Here is a 26,347-nt window from a genome sequence, read left to right on the forward strand (position 1 = left end):
TTACCCAACATCATATTGAACTATGTACTCCATTTTAGCTTCTCTCTACCTTATCACCCTGTTTTATTTTCTATGTCAACAAAAATGAAGCTTACTTATGCATATGTCTCTCTCCATAAAAGTCTCACTAGTTCTTGGAGAAATGCCTGACTCAGTGGGGTATTCAATAGAGAACTGCTGAGTTAACAAAGGACCTTGGATCTTGTGTGCATGACTCACTCAGAGACTAGGGATGGAACGACTGGTAAAGCAGGATGGAGGTATTCCCAATAATGCCATTCGAATAAAAAAAGTTTAAAGCATTACGATTGTGGATGAACACAATACGGAGAGCACAGTAGAGTTGGACCAGGATTGAGGGTTCTAGGTGTTAATCATTGTCAGGTCTTCCTCTCGGGGACATGACAAGCATCCAGACCCGACTCTTCAGTGTGTCCACTCCCCCTCTCCCTAGTTGTTGAATACTCATCCTATTCTACCTCCTCTCCCTCTTGCCCACCCTCCAGTTGTGCCCACCCTGGGCTCTCCCCTCAGTACTTCACTTCCTAGGTGTGCACACACATTACTCCTTGCAATTCTCAGCAGTCTGTCGCCGCTTTATTGTGGGTGTGGGCTTAGGGTAGGGGTGGGCTGCACACATAAACTCTCCGTTGGGCACAGGTGGCTGGGCTGAGCTTCGTGGGCAGGAGCATGTGTGTCAGGATGTTCCTGCTGTGCAGCCTAGTGGTCCCGAGGGGCCCTTCCATGTACACAGGGCAGGAGTACACAGCCAGACCCCCTGGAGCTGGCAGGTGGCTGGCGCCCTGGGCCTGCGCGCTGACGCTGACCGGAGGCAGAGGGCTGGGCTGGCCAGAGGAACTGTCCTGCAAAGCCCCAGCTAGCGGGTCCCACTCGGCGTTCAGCACCTGCAGCCCCGTCAGCAGCAGCCCTGCCTCTGGAGCCGTGGGGTTGGGGCCATTCTCCACCTGCCAAAGAAAAAGTGGGGCCAGGCTAGGAGCGATCTTGGCGCAGGAGAGGAGAACCGCGTGGGCCCCCCGGGGTCAAGATCAGGAAGAGGAGTGATGGGAAAACTGTAAGGCAAGTCAAGGACTGTGTGGGGCGCGAATCGGGGACGGAAGGGTGATGCACGTACCCTGAAATGCAGTGGGGTGCTGGTTAGTTCCTGGCGTTTTTGCACGCAGTGCGTGGAGCTGGAACCTTGGCTCGCGGGGCCAGGCGAGCCGGACGGATACTGGTCCAAGGCAGCCTCCCAACGCAGGGCCAGGAGCAGGCGCCGCGGGTGGCCAAAGGCTGACAGGTGGAAGGTGCGCTCTGGTACATCGGCGTCCGCGCTGCCGCTCAGGTAGTGGGTCAGCAGGTGCCCACGGCGGGACAACTGTCGCAGCCAGTGCCAGGGCGGCTGGGGGCCTGCTGGCGCGTGGCGTCGCCACGGTGGCGGTAGGCGGCCAGCCCAGAGAGCTTGGGCCACCGCGGCACAGCGCCGAGAGGCGCACGGGGGCGCGCCTTTCAGCTGCTCCAGCTGGCAGGCCAGGTCGCACTGCAGAGTGCTCACCAGCTCCTGCAGCTCCAGCACCTCCGACTCCAGGAAGCCCTCCAGAGGGCTCTGCGCCGTGGGCCCCAACACCGACCTCCAGGCTCCCAACTTGTTCTGGCGAGCGCCCTCGCTCAGGAGATCCCGCAACGCCTCCAGCCTACGTGAGACTTGCACGAGGCGGTGCCGCAGCCGCCGCTCCGCACGCTGGGCGACCCTGGGAACCCCGGGAACCCAAGTCCCACAACTGCGCTGCAGCTCGCTCAGGAGAGCACGACTTCGGCGTCGCATCAGCCAGGCCTGGGGGCCTGCACTTAGTCCACAGCTCCGGGGTTCGGGTGGTGTGGGCAGGAGATGCATCTGGGCCTTGCACTCTGCGATAGCATCCTGCTCCCCCAGCTCTGGAGGGTGGAGGTGAGGTGTGAGAGACAGATGGACACCCCTAACCTCAGACAAAGTGAGGAGGCCTTCTGGCTGGACCCCACCCCCAACCCCCACAATGTGGGGATATTGCCACTTTGTAAACACGTTTATTGGCACTGATGTCCACCACCGGTGGGGTGGCAGGATGCTGCCCTCTCCCTATCCCACCACAACACAGTTTACAGATTGTCACTTACCTGGGCTGGGCATGAGAGTGGCCAGCAGATGCTGGGGTGTTTGTGGGTAGGTCCAGTTCCCACTGACAGAACTCAGGCAGGCTCCAGTGAGGCTAATCAGAGTCTCCCTGTCCTTGATGTCCCCGACAGGGCCTCCATAGAACACGGAGACTGAGGATGACATCAGAGCCCCTCAATTCCAGCCCACACCCTCCACTTTTCTCCACCCTAAAGCAAACTGGCGAGTGTTGCCCCAGTCTCTCAGTACCCCAGCCCCACCTCTTTCCAGGCCATCGTGGGGGCTGATGTCTGACTGTAAGGGGGGTGACCAGAGTCTCACCGGCCAACTCCTGCATGGCTACCCTGGGATTGCTGAGAGAGGCCCACAGCTGGCCCTGGGTCTGAAGGACGTGGGTCAGAGTGTCTTGACTCCTGGGAAGGGAGCAGGAAGTAGGGATTCCAATACCATCCAAATGCCAAGGCTCTCAAGTCTGTCCCCAAGCTCCCCAGCCTTGAGCGCTCACCTCAGGTACAGCTTGCTTTCAAACAGAAAGGACTTCTCCCCACAAAGTCTTTTCACCCACTGACTGAGTGTCACCCATCAGTCACCCAAGGCCCCAGACAGGAATCTGGAAGCCATCCTTGACTCCTCCCTCTTCTGTACTGACCCCCCACCCCACCCTGTGTTCACTCTCCATCCTACTGTGACTTGCTGTGAATGGACTTGTCAGCTGTCTTGCATTGAAGCTGACTCGGGGTGACCCCTGTGTACAGAGCAGAGCTGCTCTGTAGGGTTCTCAAGGTCGTGACCTTTCTGAAGCAGACTGCTAGGCCTGTCTTCCAGGACTCCTCTGGTGGGTTCCAATAGCCTGCTAGCCTCTCTTGACCATTTGTGCCACCCAGGGTGCCCATATCACCAATACAATGCTCTCTTCCCTTGACGACTGCCGCAGCCTCCTAAACCTTGCTGCTTGCGCCGCCCCGGCTAGTGTCCATTGGCACCAGTGCCAGCCTGGTCTTTGTCACAGATGAATGAAATCCCATTTCTTCACTTAAAACCTTTCCGTGGCTTCCTGTGGTTCTCAGAATAAAATAAGGCCTCTTGCCATGGCTGAAAAGGCCCTTCTTTCTGGTCAACCCTACCTCTCCCTCCTCGTCCTCCAGCACGCCCACTCAGCCACGCGCAAGCCTTCTCCTGCCTCCTAAGCTTAGTTCTAGCTTTCCAGAGAGGCCTCATCCCAACCTGCTTTCCAGACTCAGTTCAAAGTGAGATTCCCAAAGTCCTAGGAGACCCCAGAAGGAAATTTATCTAAGCATCTCAACATGTGGAAGATTTTTTTTTTTTTTTTGCTGAAGAACATTGACTGAGGAGGCTGACTCACTGGGCTACTCACCAGCGCCCTCTGTGTGCCTGCAGCTTCAGCCCATAGAGCTGCCGGTGGAGCAAGAGGCCATGCAGAAAAAACAGAGGCAGTGTCTGGGTCAGGGGTGGCATGCAGGATCCTTGCTGGGCTAGCTCTATGCTGTCCTTCAAGACACAGCCTAACTCCAGGGACTGGTTCCAGAAAACAGGCAAGGAGTGCTGAGTCAGCACAACTGGGGGTGGGGGAGAAATGGAAAGAAAGGAGAGGGCTGAGTCAGCAAAGCAAGTTGCCTTCTTCATTGAGAGCCTGTTGGGGGAGGGGGGTGGCAGGGCAGGGTTCTCCTCACCTGGCAAGGAAGCAATGGCCTCCGCAGGCAAAATAAGCCAAAGACGGAACTCCCTGTGGACGATGGGCATGCTGGTGCTTTCCACAAGTTCCAAACCCAAGTCGGAGACCACTAGGGGATATGGAGCTGAAATCAGGCTTGGAGCAAGGGCTCAGACACAGGTCTGAGGATCAGGCTTGTGGCTGACGGGGTCAGGACTCCCTGAGAAAGCCATCCGGACTACGCTTGGCACTAGAAAAACCAGCCACGGGGCCTGAGAGTTCAAGCTCAGGAAAGTGGAAGGGTAGTCTCTCAGAAGCCATAACCAGGCAGCAGACTCACCCTGAACTGCATCAAACAGATCCAGCAAGGGCTGTAGTAGCTCTTGCGGCCAGTGGGACATCAGATGACAGTTATCCAGCACCAGCCAGTACCCCTTGTGCATAGCTTGGCATAGAGTGTTGACCACAAATGGGATTGGGTCCCAGGCTTCACAGCCCAGGGCTATCACCTGCAGATGTTTCTGTCCCTGTGGACCAACAGACAAATAGCAGAGTAACTAAAATGAAGTGGAGTCCCCAGAGTAATGCCACCACAATGGTCCTCAAAGACCGAGTCATCAAAGATTCATGAGAACTCGGAGGGGTAGGGAGAACCCCCACCCACCCAAGCCCAACTCAGAGGAGTGCCAAGTCGCTCGATGGCCCAGAGGCCATACCCAAACCTGCTTGTATGTGGCAGCCAGCTTCTGGATGACAGTCAGAGGATGCAGGGTGGCGGTGGGATGGCCAGGCGGTGGCAACAAGACCAACATGGGTTGAGTAGCCCGACTGGCCGCCAAGGGCATGGTGGGAGCACCAAGTGTTTCATCCAGAGGTCTGCCCAGGACGCTGGTGGTGAAGTCCGCCAGGGCCCCTGCCAGGCAGTCAGGTCGCAGCACACGCCATAGGATCAGCTTCTGGAGGAGGCTGAGGGGATCAGGCCCAGGCCCAGGGGCAGGACCCAGCACTGTGGATGACAGTGACAGGTAAGCCTGCCAAATTTCGGACTGGCCCGCCAGGGATACCCGCAGGCCAGCAAATGGGGCCAGCATCTCTAACATCCCACATTCGTGCCAGGCCTTCAGCCCTAGCCAGGTTGGTCGGGCCACCCCTGGGAGGTGGTGGCTGTGCCCTGTGCTGGGAGAGGTTGCTAGTCCAGGCCAGAGCGCCAGTCTTTCCAGTTCTGGTGTCTTTCTTGTTGCTTGCAGCAAAGCCAAAGCCCCCAAGGCACCCACCAAGGGTACGCGGGTCACCCCCAGAACAGCCACAGTGCTGCCCAGCATCTGACGGATCACCTGGATTCTCATCTGCAGCAGATGGCTGGCCATGTCCTCCCCTGGCTGAGCCTCACACTTCTTTATGTGGCTCAGAATCTGTGTGGTGGTTGCCATGAAGCAATCTGGGCTCAGATGGGAAAGCGGCATCAGGTTCTGCAGCGGGCGTAGGGCCTGTACCAAAGCCATGCCATGATGGACCACGTGCTGATAGGGCGCCCACAACACCATCTCCTGCATCCTCAGCTCTTCCAGTTCCTCCTTCTTGGCACGTAGATGACAGAGCTCTGCCTGGATCCTCACCATGTTCCGCAGGAACTTGTCTGGTCTCGGAATTTGCGTGTTCTGGCACAGCAGCATCACCAGCAGCTTTTCCTGCATGACCACTCATTGCATCAATCTGGTCCTTTCCCACAAAGTCCCCATATGGCTACACTCAGTCCCACCCCCACCCCTGAACCCCTCCAGTACTCATCCCAGCCCAGAGACTTGGGTGCCCCCTCCCCAAGCACCTCAGCAACCTCCACGGCTTTGCAAGTATCCAGGAAGCTGGTTTTCAGTTCCTGCCAGTGGGTCTTGAGCTCAGGGCTTTCTAGGCACACAATTTCAGACAGCATATTTTCTTCTAGGAGGTCCACGTCCTGGCTCAGGTCCAACACACTCAGCCCCTTCAGCAAGTCACCACTTAGTACTAGGGGTGATAGGGGAGGTGCTTAACCACTTACCTTTGGTGGTGGTAGTCAGAGGGAGGGGGGAGGCGGGGGAACAGGGAGATTGCCCAGGGAATCTGAGCCTACACTAGACCAAGGTGAGTGAAGTCCTTTTCGGGTTGGTCCCGTGGGCCTACGGTGACCACAGAGTGGTGTGCTGGCAGCCTGCCTGCTGGGCCTCACCTTTGTCCAAAGCTCCGAGAGGGAGCATAGTGCTCAGATAGAGGCAGAAGCCAGGCTGCACCTGGGGTGGGCTCAGCTGTTCCCGCTGCAATAACCACTGCAGTTCCGCGCACCTTAGGCCAAATTCCATCTTGGTCAGCAGTACAGGCATGCCTGTGAGGGAGAGAGACCACACACCACGCCAACACTCAGGCCCCCATCTCCATCCCCCAAGTCTGCCTGTGGCCCGCTCACTGTGATGGGCTAATGAGAGGATCCCTGGGATGAAGGACGGCCGGGAGCTGAGGTAACATTAGTGTGTGTGACAGGCCTCATACAGAATTGGGGGGCGGGGGCAAAGAGGGATAATATGTAGGGGGGCGCAGTTCTCACCATTGGCAGCTGCCTCCTGGAGCTGTACACCAAGCTCTGGGTCAGCACCGGAGAGCACTTGAAGTGGGCGAAGAGGTGGAGACTGAGTCTCAGTGGTTGACTTTGACCTCTTCTTCTCTGTCTCGTCTTTCTCCTTCTCCTCCTGTTCTGGGTCCTCTTTCTTCTCCTTGCCCTCCCTCTCATCCTCCTTGACTTCTTCTTCGTCTTCCTGTGCCTTTGCCTCCTGCTCTTCTGTCTTGTCCTTGTCCTCATTGTTCTCACTGTTGTCGTCTTGCATGCCTGTCTCGCCTTTGCACACACTCCCTTGAGTGCTCATGAGGTCTTCCTCTGTGACAGAAAGATGCAAAGAGCCGGTGCTCAGAGAACACATCCGGCCCCTGTTCACCAAGAACTCAGTCTCATGAGGGAAGAATCACAGGAAAACACCTTAGGGTTGTTGCTTCAATTATGACTCAATTAGCTCATCTGTAAGCTTGGTGAGGTTGATATGGAGTAGGTAGTTTCTGTGAAGGGTTCTGAAATACGGTTTCTGTGAAGACTTAAGAATACACATGAAGCACTGTACAGGTATACAGGAGGCAAATAATAATTGTCAGCCATCGTTACTATTACTCTAAAGTGGGGTTCTACTCTTCTCTGCAATCAGCTTCATTTCATGTCCTTTGGGGCTTCAGTTCTCCTTTGGAGCTCAGGGCCCTGTTCCAGGCTGACTGCCTGATGGCCGAACTCATTTCCTACTCACACTTACCCGGGAGCGCCCTCTGTCTCCAAAGGTGCTTTGAATCTTCCTGGCTCCTTGAATATCTCTTGACCATCCATCCCCCACCCCTTCCTTGTGTTTAAGGGCTCATGTGATTTTACTAAATTTCACTAAGATTCTCCAGGAGAACAGTTTTGTATTCAGGCCAATGGATTAGGAATCTTAACGTCATACATCTGCAAAGTTTCTTTGGCCACATATTTAACATATTCATGCACCCAAGCACAAAGGTTCTGGGGTTCAAAATTCTACCTGCCCCATGTGGCTCTTCACACTTGTGGACTTTTTTTCCCCCATGACAAAAAGAGCACGATGTCTGTAGGTGCATATTAATTTCCCCAGCGGCTGGAGCCTGTTACCATACACTTGGTGGCTGTAAGCCACAGAAAGTCCTTCTCTCGGAGACGGAGAGTGTGAAGTCAAAGAGTCAGCAGGGCCTCACTTCTTCCATCAGAAAGAAGCCTTCCTTGTCTCTTGCAGCATCTGCTACGCACTCCTTAGTTTGCGACGAAATAGCCGCAGTATCTGCTCCCATCTGCACGTTGCCTTCTCCCCGTGTATCTCTGTCTTCACTCGTGTCTCTTATAAGGACACCTGTTATTGGATTCAGGGCCCACCTAGGTGATCCAGGATGATCTCTTTAGGAAATGAAAGTGTATCATTGGGAAATATGCGTTGTAAATTCTACAACACACCTGGTTATAATCCCATTTGGGAATTAGGTTTTCTTTGTTATGCCAATGCGGCACTATTTGAATAATTGGTATTTTATGTCCAACTCTTTTGAGATATAAATGGAGGAAGATAAATGGCACACTGCATGAAGCATGCTAAAAGACCATGGGACAAACGCCTTTCCCTAGAGCTAAAAGAGACGAAGCCTTCCCCTCGAAGGCGGGCCCTGAATGCAGATGCCCAGTAAACTGTCAGAACATAATTTGCTTCTTCAAGTTACCCAGCTGTGATATTTCTGCTACAGTCACACTAGATAACCAAGATAATCTGATTTCAAGGTCTTTAACGATAATAGCAAAGACTCTTTTGCCAAGTTAGGTCACAGTCACAGGTTCTGGGGAGCATGCCTTTAAAAAAATAGTTTCATTGGCATATAATTCACATATCATACAAGTTGATAGTTCAGTCCTGTTAAGAAGAGTTGCACAATCATCATGACATTGGTTTCTTTCTTATACTCCTTTTTGTTAGTCTCCCATTTCCCCCAACCTCCCCTGCTATGCCCCTAGCCTAACTATATCTGCCATTATCCACTTTATAATGCTGTTGGATAGCAAGGCTATTCACATCCAACTATGGTCAAATGGGATTCACTGGATGCTTAATCCATGTGGAAACCCTGCAAATGGATTTTTGAGCTTCCACTGTCAGAAATAGCCTTTTTGTGTAAACAGAGTGTTCAGAATTTTAGCTCTCATACCATTCCCTCCTTGGGATTTTATTATTCACAATCTTTGCATCACACAGGCTGGTGTTCTTCTTCCATGTGGTCTTAGTTGAAGCCTGGAACTTAGATGACTAGTTGTTTGAAGACAAGCCTTTAAGGCTCCAGAAGCTATTCATTCTGACAGCCATGCAGAATCTGATTTCTTCACCACACTTTGCTATAGCACCCATATCTTTGGTCATCTCTTCATGAGGGCGAGTAGAGAGTAGAGCCTAAATATATTTTCTTTGAGGACGTCATTCATCTTCTATAATGTGATAAGCCAGCATGATTAGGATTGTAAAGCAGAAAGATATAAAGTAGTTGGGTGCTTGAAGGAAACATTGAAGTCCTACATTAACCCTGAATTGCTATCTCTGTACTTTTTTTATAATGTGAGATAGATGTTGTTGCTGCTGTTCTTGTTACTGGCAGCGTAGCGTGCACCTGAGTTATACGTTATGAGGGAAAATTAGGATTTTTTATTTTCTCTGCTGAGAAGCTCGCTAGGTTATGTGGTATGCAAGCAATTGGCTCATGAGACTCAGACCACATACCCACTGAGCATTAGTGGATTTAGTAGAAGATGTTAGAGCATATATACTGCCGCAGCCTTAGATAAGAAGCAATCTCTAGAAAAAGCTGTGTGAAGGGAGCTCCTCTGCTCAGATCCAGCAATTCTAGACCACTGATGATCAGGTATTCATGCGCTTCACTGATACGTACAAAACCAAAATCTCTACCTCATGGTGCCTGGCATAGAAATTATATCATATGGGAGGAGCTTGGGAATCAGGAAAGTCTAACCCTCCAGACGGGCTCCTCCAAAACACTCCTCCACATGCAGTAACAAAGAGAGCAGTCCTTCTTCCCCAAGTGATTTGGGTCCAGCCAAGCAATAAGGGCTCCGTTCCATGGCAGAGTCACCTCGCCAGACTATTGCCTTGTCACAGCTGTGAGGTGAAGGCAGAAGTTTCGCAGATATGGCAAACAAAGGCTTGGAAGAATAGGAGGAATCCCCAGAATCATTCCTAAGACACAGAAGCCATGCTGGTATGGTTTAAATTCAAAGACGGGCGTGTACAAGATTTCTGGCATTGGTTAGCACTCAATATGGTCCTCACAAATGAAATCGGCTAAGGAAAAGAAAAAAAAAACTAAAGAAAATGATGAGAGATGTAAGGGTATTAAAAGTGTTTCATTTCAAAAGGACATCAGTATTTACTTAATTTTCTGGCAAAACTCAAGCCCCCATACTCATTCTAACAGAAATGAATGATTAAGGGAGAAAAACTGCCAACAGGAGATGCCTTCTCCATTGTCCTGTCACAGGCCGCCCTGGGGACTGTGAAAATAGGCAGTAAAACTCGGAGCTGCTGGCCAGCTTCCCGAAAGTCCTGAGTAGATCAGAGAAGATGGAAGAGTGGCCAGCCATGTAAAGTTAGGAGCAGTGTAATACACAGACAGTATAAATGTCACCTGATTTATTTATACAGTAGAAAATGGTGGCATCTAGGCTATCCTGGCGACAAATATCTAGTGTCTTTAGTTGATTGTGAAAGGGAAAACCACACATGGCCATTTCAGATGTCCCACGACCACTGTGCTTACCTCTGTCCTTGGTGAGGTCCGAAATCAAAGAAGTCATCCCTCCACGGGACAGTGGGTCCAACCAGATGAGGGCCTGGTTGTTGGGGTCAAGCAGCAGAGGCCAGCGGCTGCTATGGTAGTGGGTCAGACTCCGCAGGAGCAGTCCAGCCAGGCGGGCAGACTTTGCCTGGGGCTTCTGCTTCCTGTCCCACTGGCGCTGCTCAGAGTCAGAGCTCAGCAAGGACAGAAGGCTGAAGGGAGAGTGTGTGGGCAGCAGGGGGTTCTTTGGTGTGGTGACATATTTCTGCTTTGGCTTCAGAGCCTGGGCCACATCATCTGGGCCCAGAGACTCCTGAAAGCCACCGCACAGAGCCAGCCACTTATGCAGCAGCTCCTGGCGCCGCACTGGTGGGAAAGGACCCAGATAGACGATGGCAGCTGCACACATGAGGGCATCTCCGAAGACAGTCATGCCGCGGCCTACCAGCTTCTAGAGTGGGAGGGACGAGCAGATGGTACTCAGGCAAAGTGAGGAGGATGCTTTCCGAGGGCTTGGCAGGGGAGGAGCAGAGAAACAGACGGGGGCACAGAATAAAGCGTGGCATGGGTGTGGGAGTGGGGTGGGGTGGAGTGAACGAGACAGTGATACAGCGAGAGTCCAGAGAGGAGCAGATAAATGGGGGAGGGTTGCAGAGATAAACAGGGTGGGGTGGGGGCATCTGGAAGGGCGGTTGTTACCTTCAGCTGTGTTGTCCAGGCGGCCATGGGTGTGAGTAGGGTAGTCTTTATGGGCCACTTATAATATTTGCCATACTGTGCTTGAATGAGGGACTCCAGCACCTGATTGTGGGCCATTTGGTCTTCTGCCATCTTCTTACTCATGTCCAAGCTGCGCTTCAGGGTCTCGTGGGCCTGGAACTGCTGCCGGCCCAGGCGAGTCTGCTCCCGAGCTAGTGCAGCTTCCACTTGTCGCAGCAGCAGACCCGTGGGCATTCCCCGGCGCTGGGCCCACCCATAGCGCAGAACAGCCCAAAGCCAGACTGTCAGGCGTGCTGCAGGTACACTTACTGCTCTCAGCGCTGCATCGCTCATGCCGGGAGCCTGCAGAGCGATGCTTAACTTCATAAGCTCCGCATCTGTCATCATCTCCTTGGGGAAGAACATCAGCTCCTGGGAGGATGTGTGTTGAGGGGGATGAAAAAGATGTGGATGCTCTGAACTTTGACCCAACAGCCTAGGCCTACCAAGTCTTCCCTAATGTCTTCTCGTTTCTCACTCCTCCACTGTGCCCCACCTTCCTTACCTGATAAAAATCCTCAGTGCATAACAGCTGCTTCGCACTGGCCCAGCCTGGTTCACGGTGGAACAGGTCACACAGCGCATCGGTCACCTGGACCACAGCTTCTGGTGGTGCGCGATAGCTACGTAGCTCTTCAAAGTCAGTCACCTGCAGCTGGCTCAGCGGGCCCAAAAATGCCTTGCCCATCTAAATGAGAAGGCATGCACTCGGAAACGAGCTTCCCCACAGGGTGTTTGCAGGGATTCCCTCTGAAGGACCGCTCTTTAAGCCATTCCTAGCTCTTCTCCCCAGTGCACTCTAGAATGGACCACCCCATCCTCTCCTCCCAGCATCCTTTCCTCAAGAGAGGGACTAAGCAGGGGATGCAGCAGCAAATAGCCCACCTGTTCCAGGAACACTTCCTGCTGAGCCTGCAGGGCATCCCGCTGCTTGGTCAGGTTTTCAATGAGCTTTTCTTGCTGCTGGCATTCTGCCAGTTGCTGTCTGTACAGGAGCCTGTCTTGTTCTATGTGACTTTGAAGAGCACTGATGCTCTGTGAACAGAGATGTAGGTCTTGCAGCTTCACATCCTGGGCCAAGTGGGAACCCCCCAGGGGGATGACTCCATGGGCTTGGACCCCCAACACACTTTTCACCTGACAGCCAGGGTGACAAAGTTGGACTCTAAGCTGGTTACAATTATGGTCTGAGCCCTGGGATTATCTGTTAACCTAATCTGTAAACCATACATCTAGAAATAAACAAATTGATTGTCTTCCCCACCCCACCCCACCACCCCGTCCCCTCCAGCAAATGTTTTGTCATCAAACAGGAGCAGGCAGGCTGAATCCAAAGCCTATTGGTATGCCACCTTCCTCATCTGAACTTGACCCATCGGAGGCATCTGTCACAGATCTTCCCCCCTCCCCCTCCCTCTCTCTTTAAGCATTCTCTTCCCTTAGCTTTCATGTGATATCCTCTTACAACTTGTCTGGTGGATATGTCTCTTCCTCTTCCATTCCTTAAAGATTCCTCAGCAGTCTTATCACTCTAGATGTCTGCACGCCCCCTCCCTAATCCCATGGCTTTGATGATCACTTGTATCCAAACAGCTCCCAAATCACTATTTCTGGTTAGATTCCTCTCCGAGCTCCCTCCCTATGTATCCGCTACTTAAAAGAAATCTTCTCTTGGATGGCTTATAGGTCCCTCAGGCTCTACATGAGGCCCAATGAACATATTAGCTATGCCTCCTCAGTGAACCTGTCGTCCTCACCTCAGACCACTGTGACAGGAAATGAAGCCAACAGAAAACACTGAATTTCCCAGGGGAAGAGCCTAGTGGTTACTCTAAACCCACCTCCTCTATTCCCCAACCCCCAATCTGTATAAAGGCCTTTCCATTCTACGTCCGAGATGTTTTCTGAATCGGCCACATCCTTGCCAACCACCATGCACCCTGACCTTCTGCAAGGGCTTCCTAACTGGCCTTACCTTTGACTCTCCCTCTAACCCATCCTCTCTCTCTTTGTTCAGTCTGAAATTTCGACTGGGGTAAACTACCTACAGCAGCCAGACAGTGCCATTCTAGCCATTCTCAAGTGTGCCACTATGTGGCGTCCATCACACAGTGTTGTCAACCCTCACTTCTATTTGCTTCCAAAATCTTTCATCACCCCAACAGAAACTCTGTGTCCATTAAGCAATAACTCCCTATTCCCACATCCACCTAGCCTCCAGTAGCTACCAATACACCATTAAAAAACAAAACAAAAGCAGTTTTATTGGCACTTCATCCACTCTAATTCATTCTCCATGGTGCAACCTACTTGGTTTTCTAAAAATGAAATCTCATAATTGTCCCTAACACTTACCACCCCTTCATTTGTTTTGCAAGGCCTTTACAATCAGGTCCCGGACTCATCTTTCCAACTTCATCTCTTTCCTCTGCCCCTGCACCCTACTCTGTCAGCAGCCATCTTGACTCTTACTGCCTCCAACATGGCACATGTTCCCCTACCTCTGGGACCTTGTATCTGCTGTTTCTTTGGACCAGGACACCTTCTTCTTATTAAGCTTCCGTGTCTGGTTAAATCTTACCTAAGCCGGTGATGTAATGAGATCCATCTTGGGCTGCTACCCACAGTTAGCAATGCAGTTAATGCTCTGAGGGAGACATATGAGACTCTCTACTCTTGTAAAGAGTTACGGTCTTGCAAACCCACTGGGGCAGTTGTACTTTGTCATATTGGTTGTTGTGAATCAGAGTTGACTCAATGGAAGTGAGTCAACCTTTAGATTAGCTTGCTTAGAGACCGTTTCCAAAATAAATTTCAGGCACTGGGCATGAAAGCAAAAGGCCAGGAACAAGACAAGAAAGAAAGAAAAGACCAAAATGGACGTCAGAAGACTCTGAAATTTGCTCCTGAACATACAAGTAACTAAAGTGAATGGAAGAAATGATAAAGTAAAAGAGTGGAATAGAAAATGTTATAGGCTGTGACTCAAGAAGACAACGTGTTAGAGTGCAATGTTCAAACCCTTGAAGTTGGACAAGCTTGGCATTTGGGAACATGCTTGGCATTTCTCAAAATATTCAAGCCTGGATTTTCAATGTCAAAGGATTCTGTGAGAAAAATATTAAACAATGCAGGAAGCATCGAAAGAAGGTGGAAGTAATACACAGAGCCATTATTTGGTCAAAGTTCATCCATTTCAGGAGGTAGGTAGCATGTGTTCAAGGACCAATAGTATTGAGGGAAGAAGTGCAGGTTGCCTTGAAGGCCTTAGCAAAAGACAAGGCTGTAGGAGTCAACAGAACACTGAGACATCTTCACACACAGATGCAACACTGAAAGTGCTTACTTGTCTTTGGCAAGAAATTTGGGAGACAGCGACTTGACCAACAAACTGGTAGCGATCCATATTTGTGCCCACTCCATAGATGGTGATCCAACAGAATGCAGACAGTACCAAACAATATCACTAATACCAAACACAAGTAAAATCTTGCTGAAGGCGATAACTTCAGCTGGCTTCAGAGGAGGGTGTGGAATGAAGGACCTCACTGCTGATGCCAGATGGCTCTTGCCTGAAAACAGGGAATACCAGAAAGAGATTTACCACTGCTTCGACTACACAAACGCACTTGCCTCTGTGACTCATAACAAATGATGGATAACATTACAAAGAAGGGGAATTCCAGAACACTTCATTATGCTTATTTGGAATCTGGACATAGACCAACAGGCAGTTGTTGGAACAGAACAAGGGAATACTGAATGGTTTAAAATCAGGAAACATGTGCGACAGGGTTGTGTCCTCTCACCAATGCTTATTCAATCTGTATGCTGTGTGTATTATCAATACATTGGAATATATGAAGAAGAACAAGGTGTCAGGATTGAAGAAGGACTCCTTAACTACCTGTCATACACGGGTTATGTTAAGTTTAACACAGGGGACACGTTGCTTGATGAAAGTGAAGAATACCTGAAGTATTTGCTGTTGAATTACAGTATGGATTACAGCTCAATATAAAGTAAGAAAAATCCCACAACTGAACCAATAAGTAACATAATGATGAGTGGAGAGAATATTTGTGTCCCCCATCCCCCACCTCAAGGATTTCATTTTACTTGGCTCTGCAGACAGTACTCATGGAAGCAGCTGTAAAGTAATCAAATTACATTGGCACTGGACAAATTGGCTGCAAAAGACCTCTTTGTTATTCTTATTAAGCTTTTTCTTGTGAGTTGGTTGAAGGTTTCCGGGGCACATCATCGGTTTCACATTCAGCAGTTCAGTTTGCTGTATCCGATTCACTGCAGTCCCTTCAGGGCACCCTCACTGAGCCCGCTGCCTCAGTTTCCCCTTTCCATTCTTCCTTCTTTCTAACCTTGCTGAACTTTGTCCTTGGGTAAATGGCGCCATTTGGTTATCAAATGGTGGATTATTCTAAGGTGTATATACCTGATTAATACTGTTGCTCCCCTTTACTGACTTGCCTATTGTTTGTCAAAAATTGGGCCCCAGGGATAAGTTCAATTCCAGACCTGAAGGTGACTAAGGGCCTTCGTCCTGGGGATTCCACCTATCTCTATCTCTATCTGACCAATAAGCCCAGTCTCTCATATTATTTTGAGTTTTGTGCCACATTTTTCTCCCCCAAAGACCTCCTTACAATGTTAAAATGGAAAGAAGTCACTTTGAAGACTAAGGTGTCCCTGACGCAAGCTATGGTATTTTCAATCACATCATATGCATACCAAAGTTGGGAAATGAATAAGAACGACTGAAAACGAATGAATGACTTTGAATTATGGCGTTATGGTGTTAGTGAAGAATACCGAAGACGAACAAAGCTGTGTTGCAAGAAGTGTACCCAGAATGCTCGTTAGCAGCGAGGATGGAGAGACTTTATCTCACATGCAAGATTTGAGCTAGGGAAATCAATTGCGTGGGCATCAAGTTTGTAGAGCACTAAGGCAGAAATTGTGTGCTGCACAGCACTCCGGAGCAGGGGTTAGGGAGATGAGAGGGGAAGGGGAGCGTTGGGGGCTGGGAAATGCCCTGGTAAGGAGGCAATTCCGGATATGGATGCCGAGTGTGCCGTTTACATCTACTTCATGTTAATTGTCCCCTGCCACCATCACCCATCCACATCTCCTCTCTCGATACAACAGCCTTATGTTTCTGGTGGTTTCGTGGAAGGAATGGCTCCAGTGGCAAAGCAGTATGGGAAAAGAGCATCTCTACAGGAAGTGAGCAAGCTAACAGTGACAGAGAATGGCGGCAAGAAAAGAACAAGCAGAAGCGGTAACCACGAAAATGTTTCTTCCTAAACAGGGTTCCAGAGGGAACTTGGGGAGCACACTGAAGAGGCACTAGGGACACACAGAAGCAGACACTGGGTTTCGTGTGTTCAGGTAAGAGTCAGTCTGTCTCCGCTGTTCCAGGGAAACTGCGGTTGAGCTCTGAAGGAAGAGGCAGCAGGGATTTCAGAGACCCCTGGGGATGATGTGGGGGAGGTGGGGGAGTAGAGAGACAAGAGACAAGAACTTGGGTTTCGTCTAGATGGTGCCCTTTGAGCGCCTGTGTGACCCCATTCTTCATATATGACTCACAGTCTTCTTGCCCTAACCTTGCGGGAAGTTTTCAGCTGCTGTTCCAAGTGGAAGGCCAGGTTGGAACGGGCACTGTGGTGTTCAATCAGCAATTTCAGGTTCTCCACGGCCTTCTGGATCCTGGAGATACAATGTGTCAGTGAGTGGAACCAAGGGAACAGACGAAGGAGCGCTGCACGGAATGAGGCCACTCACCGCTGGACCTCATTTCTCATCTGCAAGGCCATCTGGTGCTGCAGCTGCAGGAAGGTGTTCAGGAAGTCTAGGTAGGTCTTAGGGGTGGCAAGTGACAGTGCAGGGCCCAGGTGTTCAAGGTAGCTGGCAGCCGAAAGGTGAATGAGAGCCGTGACTTGGGACACATTGGTAATGGAGGCCTGGAGATCCGGGCAGTTCGAAGAACCTGCAGAAAGCAGAACCTCACCCTGGCTTGGCTGTTTGTAAGGGAGTGGGGAAAAGAAGGGGAAGCTCTCCTAGCTCAGGAAGGAGCGCAAGAAAGAGACGAGCCAAGCTAATACTTCCCATCAGGACCTGATCGAGACAAGTGGCAGGAACAGGTCAAGGGGACTCACCGTCACCAAGGGGTACACTCTGAACACCCTCCAGGTGGTGTTGGGCCACACTGAGCAAGTCAGCTTGCTCCCAAGGTTCATAGTGATCGATGCTGGCAACTGCCAATTGGAGGAGCCTCAGGAATAGGGTGAAAGGCAGCTGGTTGTGGGCCGGGTCAACTCTGATCAGGAAGAACAGGTGCAGTTGGTTGCATACTTGCTGGTAGAACCTGTGGGCCAGAAGCTCAGATGCTCTTTCCCTTTCCCTCTGTTTGCCCATCCAGGCCCCAGTCAAAACCCAGCCCCTTAGCTCCTCATCTTTTGTACCCCGACCATAGCCCCTAGATAGCCTCAGGACCTTTGGGCCAGGCTGGAGCGAGAGCCAAACAGTCCCTGGCATGGCAATCCTTGGCCTCACCTCTGTAACACCATTTCCTTCTTGATATTCTGTTTGACACCAAGGTTTTCTTTGGGGAACTGTTCCTCAAGGGCGTCTAGCTCTGCCTCTGTGTACTGGTCAGGGAAACTGCCCGAGGTGGCCAGGGCCAGCAGGCGCTGAAAGGTGGTGACATCCACTCCCTCCGGCACCAACAGGACTACTTGCTTGTTTAACACGCCAGCATGCCAGCTAGCATCCCTTAAACACTGGAGAACGGCCTCTTCTGATCCAGTTGGCAGATGGAAGAGGTGGGCCTGACAAATATTAGCAGCCAAAGTGATGGCCATATGGCGCCCAGTACTTGGAGCCCTGGAGAGTAACAGGCCATGCTGCCGGGGCCTGGCCAAAGCCCGGACAAGGCGGGCCACGTGCTGGGTCATGGTCCGACACACGGCAAGCTGGGGCTTCATTTTCAGCTGAGCAGCTGAGGAGGCTAGCTGCTTTTCCAGACTTGCCCACTGTCGCTCCAGGTATAAGTTAGGGTTCTCCAACGTGGAACCCAATGTCAGTTCCTGACTAAAGATCAGGTCAGAGGGCTTTTCCTGGGGATGGAGTAGCAGCACTGGTAGCAACAAGGGTGTAACCATGTCCATCCGGGTTATCTTCTGCCATAAACTCCTGGATCTCTTGGTCGGGAGTTTTAAGCTAGAGAGCACAGGGACGTCCTCCTTGCTTGCCCTCTGATGTGTGCTCTCCAGGTTGTCAGCATTGGTCGGTGTCCCGGAGGGTTTCACACTGGGACTACTGCAGTGTGAGCCCGTGGGGACGTGGAGGGCATAATGGTCCCCTTCCTCCTCACTCTCACTGCTGCTGTTGCTCGAGTCCCCCCACTGGGCCAACTCCCTGTCGGATTCCACTTCAGGCACCTTTTCCTCCTCTTTTTCATTCACACAGCCCTTGACCGGGTTCTGGTCCTCTGCCCTCCAGCAGAAGGCACTCTGAGCCACTTCTAAGAGGAGCTTAGCACAATGGGAACGTTCTTTAGGGCTGTCCAGTCGGTCACAAAAGGTCCTCTGTGCCTCATGCAGCCAGAAGCGCATCAGGTTGCGTGTGGCCATCATGGTGGTCAGACGGGTGCCTCGGAAGCCTGACACCCGGTGCAAGCGCGCCTGGTGATTATGACAGTCCAGGAAACCTCGGGAGCCCATCCTGGTTGGCAGCAGCTGGAGGCTATTGAGGAGGTGGTTTACCAAGTGCAGGGAGAAGTGGTAGTGTGGGTGGAGGGGCGAAGGCATGAAGCAGCTACACACAGCCTCCCAAGCATCCATTGAGATCTGAATCAGGACTCCTGCCAGAAGCCCCTCTAGGTCCACAGAGGGGAAGCGTTCGAGCCAGGCCTGAATGCTTGGGGCATGCCTGCTGAGCAGGGTTGCCTTAGTCATGTTACTCAGGGCCAGCACTGTGAAGAGTCGGAAGAGGCGTGGGCACAGTGGGCGCTCACTGTAGCCTGGCACTGTGGCCGTAGCAAAGAAGTTGACTGTTGGCTGCTGCATCGTCTGCAGTTCCAAGGTCCTATGAGCATACACAGTGCCATGGAGGGCCTGGCGCAGCACCTCCAACACTGGTTGGCAGCTCTTCTCTGGGTCTGTAGGACATGGAAAATAACCGTGAGCATGGGAGGAGAGTGTCCCCGGGGCCCTCTACGTCCTCTCCCCAGCTCCCTAGGTCTACTTCCAGCACACGCAGGGTTCTGAAGGGATCGTGTACATTTGACGTGTTGAGCCTTGCTCCTATGCGAGTACATGGTTCTTTGCCTAAAATCGAGTATACACTCTTCTCTGGACTCGCCGCACCTCCTACTTCCATGACCAAATGTATTCACTAACTGAAGGGTGAAGACTAGGAAGGTTTGGAAACTGAGAGAGATGCGAGCCACACCAGATCACAATAGGGGGTCAAAAAAATGAATTGCCACTCGAAGAGAGTGAGACACGTTTTTTTAAAATCCACTTAATCAAGATGTGGTTTACATAAGACATACACATTTTGAGTTCTGACAAATGTAAGCACCTGTGTAGCTACTACTCCTGACAATATGTAAACATGCTGACGATTCCAGCAAGTTTCTGCATGCCCCCGTGCAGCTGATGCCCCTGCCACCATCACTGCAGGCAAACCCAGTCTCCATTACCACAGCCCACTGCCTGGTCTGTCCTAGAACTTCATGCTGTCTGTCTGCCTTCTTTCACTTAGCGTGGTGGTGGTGGTGGTTGTTTTTTGAGATTCAGCCATGCTGTTGTCGAAGTAGCTCGTTCTATTGCTGGGTAGTGTTCCATTAGGGGAGTGGTAGATGCAGCGACATATTAATGGACATGTATGCTGTTTCCAGGTTTTTGCTCTGCTGAATAATGCTACTGTGAGCATTCATGTAGAAGTTTATTTGAGGACATGTGTGTCTGCATTTCACTTGGTGGACCCTATGGAACAAGTGTATATTTAATAAGAGACTGCCACGCTTCTTCCTTGATACGTCCACTAGCGATGTGTGAGTTTCCATTGCACCACATCTTTGAAAATACCTGTTATTGTCAGTCTTTTAAATGACAATATTTCTAGTAGGTGTAATATACAGTCTCAAGGTGGTAATAACTTTTAATTCCCGGTCTCTGTTTTTCCATCCAAAGATAATCATATCAAATCTCCATCTTACTAGGCCTTTTGAAGAAAGAGTACATATAGCATGTAGCACAGTAAGTACTTAGTTAATTGTACTTGCTATTAGTAAGCATGTTTACAACCTAGCTCAACTTTTCTATTTCCTCTAAGAGACTTCACTATCTTACTGGACAATGCCTCAGTCCACTGACTTCCTTGATTCCCACTGCGTGCATAGCCATAGTCTGAACTTGTCATCGTGGAGAGGTGTACCACTTATAAATTTTAACCTTCAGGCTATCAACAGTCTCTCCCTCGCTGCTCCCCTTGCCTTTCTCTTCTTCTACAAACTCTTATGGAGCACTTACAAGAAATGAGACATATTCCTGGTCTCAGGGGTCCCTGGGGGGCTTAAGTGGTGAAGCACATGGCTCATGGCATAAAGGTTGGCAGTTTGAACCCGCCCAGGGGTGCCTTTACAGACAGTCCTTGAAATCTGCTTCACAGCCTTGAAAAGCTTTGGGGGCAGTTCTGTTCTGCACACTTGAGGGGGCTTGTGTCCGAATTAACTCGAGGGCAACTCACAACAAGAATCCCTGTTCTCCGAGGAAACACACAACTTTCCTCTAGTTCTTTAATGCCTCCTTCCCTGCCCTCACCCCCCCCCACCCCCCATGCCACTATCATGACCCCAAATCCACCTAGACCAGAGCATGTACACGGGTACAGATAAGAGCTGGAAACACAGGGAATCCAGGACAGAGAAACCCCCCAGGACCAATAATGATAGTGATACCAGGAGGGTGGAGGGAAGGTGGGGTAGAAAGGGGCAACCGATCACAAGGATCTACATATAACCTCCTCCCTGGGGGATGGACAACAGAAGAGTGGGTGAAGGGAGACATCAGTTAGTATAAGACATGAAAAAGCAGTATAAGTTATCCCTCTTGAGGGAGGGGAGGGAAGGAGGGAAAAAATGAGGAGCTGATACCAAAAAATGAGGAGCTGATAAGTAGAAGGAACATGTTTTGAGAATGATGATGGTAACAAAGTTGAAATGTGCCTGACACAATGGATGGGTGTACGGATTGTGATGAGAGCTGTATGAGCCCCCAATAAAATGATTAAAAAAAGAATCCCTGTTTTCATGAAGCTGAGTGTGGCAGGAGGCGCAGGCAAGTGAGCGTAGAAGTATGAAATCATGGTTTATCACAGGCTAACAGACACAGGGTAAGAAGCAATAAAAGGCCTTGTCACAAAATGCGTCATGAGAACGTTTGGCCAAGTTCCCAGGGAACGGTCCTGTGGGTGAGGGAAGATGGAAAGATGAGATGCAGAAAGGTCTGAGGGACATTTAGGAGGGAGAATCGAGAGACACGGTGAGCAGACACTGATGAGGGTGGGAGATGCCAACAAGATTCTGGCGAAGTTGAGAGGACACAGGGGGCAGGGTTTTTTGGGGGGAGATGATGAGTTCATAGTTGAGTCTGTGATGTCTACTATATTGATGGACAAACACATCTTCTGTTTAGAAGAGGAATTCTGGTTGGAGGTAAAGCCTTAGCAGTGGGAGCACAGCGAGGGTAAAGGAAGTTCTAAGTGTGGGTGTGTGATTGCTTAGGGAACTCATGTAGAATGAGAAGACACCACACACTGGGCACTAAAGGGAGATCCAGAGTCATCTATTGGAAGGATTTTCCAATCTCAGGAAATGGCAGAACTTTCCTCCTTCCCTCTTCCCAGCGCCTCACCAGAAGCTGCCAGGTGTAGGTCCTCCAGCAGGAAGAGGAGGGAGCCTTTAGGATCCTGGAAATGCCCGGTCCATGTGCAGGTTTGTGCTTGGCCCTGTGCTCCTCGACTCAGCAGGAGGCGCAGGTGGGTGGAAGTGAAGATCGGGTTGATGAGGATGCACGTGTAGGGGTGATTGGGCTCCACCAGGACCTCCACAAAGGCTGACTTGCCCGATGCTGCCTCTCCAGCCATGAGCACTGGCTGTCCTCTTGGCAGAAGCAAGTCCACTAAATACAAGAGCCGTTCCATCTGCAGAACAGGAGCAGGGCTTACTGAGGCAGCCACAGCTGAAGATGCTCATCTAGCTGAAAGTCAAGCTCTAAGGCAGGGGTCCTCAAACTTTTTAAACAGGGGGCCAGTTCACTGTCCCTCAGACCCATTGGAGGGCCAAACTATAGTTTAAAAAAACCCAACTATGAACAAATTCCTATGCACCTCTGCACACATCTTGAAGTAAAAAACAAAACGGGGCAAAAACACACAGCGGGCCGGATAAATGTCCACAGCAGGCCGTATGTGGCCCACGGGCTGTAGTTTGAGGACCCCTGCTCTAGGGGACTTGCTTTAAAGCTGGTTTGCAGAAGGCTTTCCCTATGATTGTGGAAGCTATTCAAAGCCTGGGAGGAGTGGGCCTCAGCTGGGCCAAGAACATGGACTCCTCTGAAAATAGCTCCTTCAACCCCAACCCTAGTGAGTGCTCCGCCATGCCCACACCTGAGGAGAAAGGTTGAAGGTGGCTGGAGTTCCTTTGATGCGGCTGCTCAGGTACTGACCATTGAAGGGAACCAAGGTCCCATCCTCAGGACACACATAGAGATCAAACAGTGAGGCTGCCTGTGGTAGCTCGGGGTAGTTGGGGATGCTCTTAATAGTGTCCCTCAGAAAGGTGTCGAAGAGGGGCCAGAACCTGCTCAGATGGACAAACAGGCAAGTGTCAGTTATAACAGTTCCATTTAGGATACGCCCCCATACTCCACTGTACCCCAACAGTGATGTCACCTAGGTTTTGACTCCCACATGCCAGTGTCTTTCAGCCCTCCTCATCCCCCATCCCACACCCCTGTGTGAGCACCTGGAAGGGAGGAGTCCTCCAAACCCCCAGATCAGAGCATACAGAAAGCTGTTGACTGCCAGCAGGTGCTCCCTCTGTTTACTCCGCACATCCTTGCCGTCCATCTGGAACAAGTTGCTTAGAGAGCTGTTTTTTGAGTACCGGAAACTCCCAGACATAGGTTCACTACTGCTGAGCTCCCCTTGCAAGGTCCCCATCACTAGAATAGAAGAATGTAGATGGAGAAGAGGAGAGGTCTGTTGAGTCACTTCTCCTCCTCTTCAGTCCCTGGGTCCAGGTCCACTCAAGAATCCATGTTCTAGTCTCCAGCTCACCCCAGCTATCCTCCAGGCCCCATAGCTTTGCTGCCCTCTCTCAAATCAGCCCGTCCCTCACCCTACCTGAGTCACGTGTCTTCTCCTTCTCCTCTAGGTGCAGGTAGGGGTCAAGCAGAGCACGAAAGATACGGGCCAGGCTCGTGACTTCTGCCACTCCTGGGCAGACAGCCTGCTGCCCATGGACCTGCAGCACAGAGCCAGCCCCTCGGTGGACGAGGAATTGGAACGTGGCAGGCACTAGCACTTCAGCCAAGTGGTTGAGCTGAGTGACTGACTGGTGCTGCAGGCGGTACTCCTGGGGCAGGGCCTTCATCAGGACACTAAGCATACTCTCCCAAGTATGCTCCCCACCACACCAGACCAGAGCACAGCGACCCACCACCGTGGGAGACATGTCTGTGGCATCTGCCACCTCCATCAAGAAAAAGGTGTCTGGGGGGCGGAGTATCTCCTGGCCATTGGGGAGGCTAAGCTTGGGGGGATCACTGAGAAGGTAGATGATGGGGTCCAACCAAGCAGCACTGGGTGCCCCATCACATACAACCCAGTGCTGGGTGCCCCCAGGTTCTAGCCCGAGCTTCCTCAAGTCCCTGTACTTGCACTGCGTGCCCACACGAAGCAGCCTGGGAAAGACACCGTGGTGCCAGCAGGGACCCTCGAGCCATCCCAGGAACTCCTGGGGGCTGAGGACACTGGGGTATAGGTTGATAATTTCCACCATCTGGCAACCCTGGGTTGATACATTCTCCTTGGCTGGCAGTTGGTTCTGGATCTTAAATAAGCTGTGCCAACAAGTGGTCTTGCCACTGCCCGCAGGGCCCAGGAGCAGAATGCCTGAGGTCGAGTTCAGAGCCTGGCTCAGCTGCTCCACAGACCCCAAAATGCCAGGGCTGGGATGCAGTCCTGCCTGCTGCAGCTCCTCTGTTATCAGTGGCCTCGTCAGCCTCAGCGTCGCTGGCTCTGCGAGCACTTGGCTGGCCCCCGGGAAGAGCCCACAGAGCAGCTCGCGGAGCTTGTGCAGGTGGGGCTCGTTGGGGCTGCTGAACAGCTGTGAATGCAGCAGGGCCTGCAGCAGCAACCCCTCATCCGTAGCAGCGATGCGGGGTTGCTTGGGTGCCTCCAGGGTCACGTTTAGTCTCTGGATTGTATCTTCCAGTATCTGCTTGAGCAAAGGCAGGCGGCAGGGCAGGGGCCCAGGCACCAGCTCACGCTCAAGGGAGAAGAATTTGGAGAGGCGGGTGGCCATGCGGGAGGGGTCTCGAATCCCTGCACTCTGCAGGGTCATCTCTGCTATGTGGTACAGGTCAGGCAGGGCCAACGCCACAGGCCGCAACAGCAGGCGCAAGTTGGCGGGCACCGTAGGGCTCAAGGCACGCAGTGTCAGGAGACAGCCGTAGCCAAGGCGAATGTTCACATGGTGGTTTTCAAAGAAGCCTGTGCCGAGTTGCAGAGGCTGGGTGGGGTCGATGGTGCTGGTGTTTTGCGAAGCCTCCTGGTATAGCGGGGCATACAGACGGCGTAGTTCCGCTAGGCGCTGGCCCAGGGCAGAGAGCAAACCTGGGGGCAGGTGCTCAGCAGCCTTCAACATCAGCCAGGCACCAGCCTGGAGGGCACCATTCAAGTAGTTGCTCAGGCTTGGGACCTCTATCCTAGACAAGCAGGGCAGTATCACCAGATAGCGACCTAGGGCCCGTGCCAGGTTGGTCACCACAGTTGTCTTGCCCACACCATCAGGGCCCAGTAGAGTGCCGCAAGCCACCTCCTCGAGGGCCAGTAGCAGCACCAGGGCTGGCCGCTCAGGCAGCAGGGTGGGTAGCAGCTTCAGCCTGGGGCCCAGGTACTCATAATTATACTGGAAGGAGCGGCCCAGCACTTCTATCCAGCAGGGAGCTGGTGGCTGAGAGGGTCCGGCAGACTTACTGATAGTCCTGAGTCTCTGCAGGGGACTCCTGGTCATGTGAGAGGAACCCAGGTGGTACTTGAGCTGGCGGGCCCAGTGGAAGTCTCTCAGATCACTGACGTCATGCTGCCGCAGCAGCTGTGCTATGTCCCGGTGGCTCACAGTCAAGACCAGGAGGGCACTGAGCAGGCTGGCCTGGTGGACAGAGGGCAGGGGCTGCCCACCCAGGCGGACCCTTTGGGCTCGCAGAAAGTGCACTAGTACCTCCAGCTTGCGCATTTGCACGGGGAACATGGCCAGGGTGCTCCCTTCAAGCAGCGCCTCCTCCATCTCCGCCCGCCACACCACCTGCTCTGCCACCAGCACACACTGCCAAGGGAAGGTCTGGGCTAGAGCCAGCCAGTGTAAGATATGCTGGTACAAGACTGGCTGGTTTTGAGGAGGCAGCTGTTGGGAGAACTCTGGGGGCGGGCCCTGAGTGAGGTGGGTGGCCACACAGTCCTGCAGCATGGAGACCAGGACCATGCGCAGAGATGTCCCCAAAGAGGCCAGCCACTTGGAGAGATCAGGATGCAGAGGAAGGGGTTCCTGCAACTTCACCTCCTCCCCCCCTGCTCCGAGCACGGCCAGTGCTTCCACCGGCGCGGGCATGCTTGCGCTCGGCTCCGGCTCATCCTTGTTTTCCTTCTCATCCATTGGGCTGGCCTGGAAGCGCACAGCAAGCACATGAGGAAAGCAACGATGTGCCCATTTCTGGGCTTCGCATGTCTCGAGTGGGGCAGCAAGAAGGGCCACCAGCTCACTGTCACTCAGGAAGAAGAAGCGGGGAAAGCGAGCACGCACCCTGTAGAGCACACCCTCCAGCATCACGATGATCCCCTCGAGCTCCACCGAGCCTGCGTGCAGCAGTTGTTGCAGCTGCTGCCCCTGGAAGTGAGGGCTCCGCTTAGCACTGGGCACTATAAGGGACAGGACCAGCGGGTCCTCCACGGAGATCTTCATCAGGGTCCGATACCGGTCATCCATGACCTTGAAGCGAGCGTTCTGGAAGGCAAGGCGCACAGGAAGTGGCAGCTTCCCCACTAGTCAT

At 52.0% G+C, this 26,347-nt stretch overlaps 1 protein-coding gene across 1 annotated transcript in view; it reads right to left on the bottom strand.

Annotated features, from left to right (window-relative positions):
- Positions 1–580: 580 nt before the first annotated feature.
- The window catches only part of DNHD1 (dynein heavy chain domain 1), a 71,362-nt gene continuing 45,595 nt past the window's right edge, over positions 581–26,347 (bottom strand). The window contains 24 exon segments of the mRNA XM_004717127.3: positions 581–965; positions 1,133–1,932; positions 2,152–2,301; positions 2,471–2,562; positions 3,525–3,726; positions 3,841–3,951; positions 4,162–4,348; positions 4,544–5,509; positions 5,647–5,825; positions 6,028–6,180; positions 6,400–6,559; positions 6,593–6,720; positions 10,203–10,680; positions 10,929–11,360; positions 11,494–11,676; positions 11,874–12,023; positions 16,613–16,715; positions 16,791–16,995; positions 17,165–17,373; positions 17,562–19,167; positions 21,929–22,217; positions 22,683–22,875; positions 23,041–23,221; positions 23,421–26,301. Coding sequence (XP_004717184.3) covers positions 615–965; positions 1,133–1,932; positions 2,152–2,301; positions 2,471–2,562; positions 3,525–3,726; positions 3,841–3,951; positions 4,162–4,348; positions 4,544–5,509; positions 5,647–5,825; positions 6,028–6,180; positions 6,400–6,559; positions 6,593–6,720; positions 10,203–10,680; positions 10,929–11,360; positions 11,494–11,676; positions 11,874–12,023; positions 16,613–16,715; positions 16,791–16,995; positions 17,165–17,373; positions 17,562–19,167; positions 21,929–22,217; positions 22,683–22,875; positions 23,041–23,221; positions 23,421–26,301 — 10,389 coding nt within the window. The 3' untranslated portion in view covers positions 581–614.

This window comes from Echinops telfairi, unplaced genomic scaffold, assembly GCF_000313985.2.
Source record: "Echinops telfairi isolate 266 unplaced genomic scaffold, ASM31398v2 ScPeMD7_41;HRSCAF=154, whole genome shotgun sequence".
In the NCBI taxonomy this organism is placed as follows: domain Eukaryota; kingdom Metazoa; phylum Chordata; class Mammalia; order Afrosoricida; family Tenrecidae; genus Echinops; species Echinops telfairi.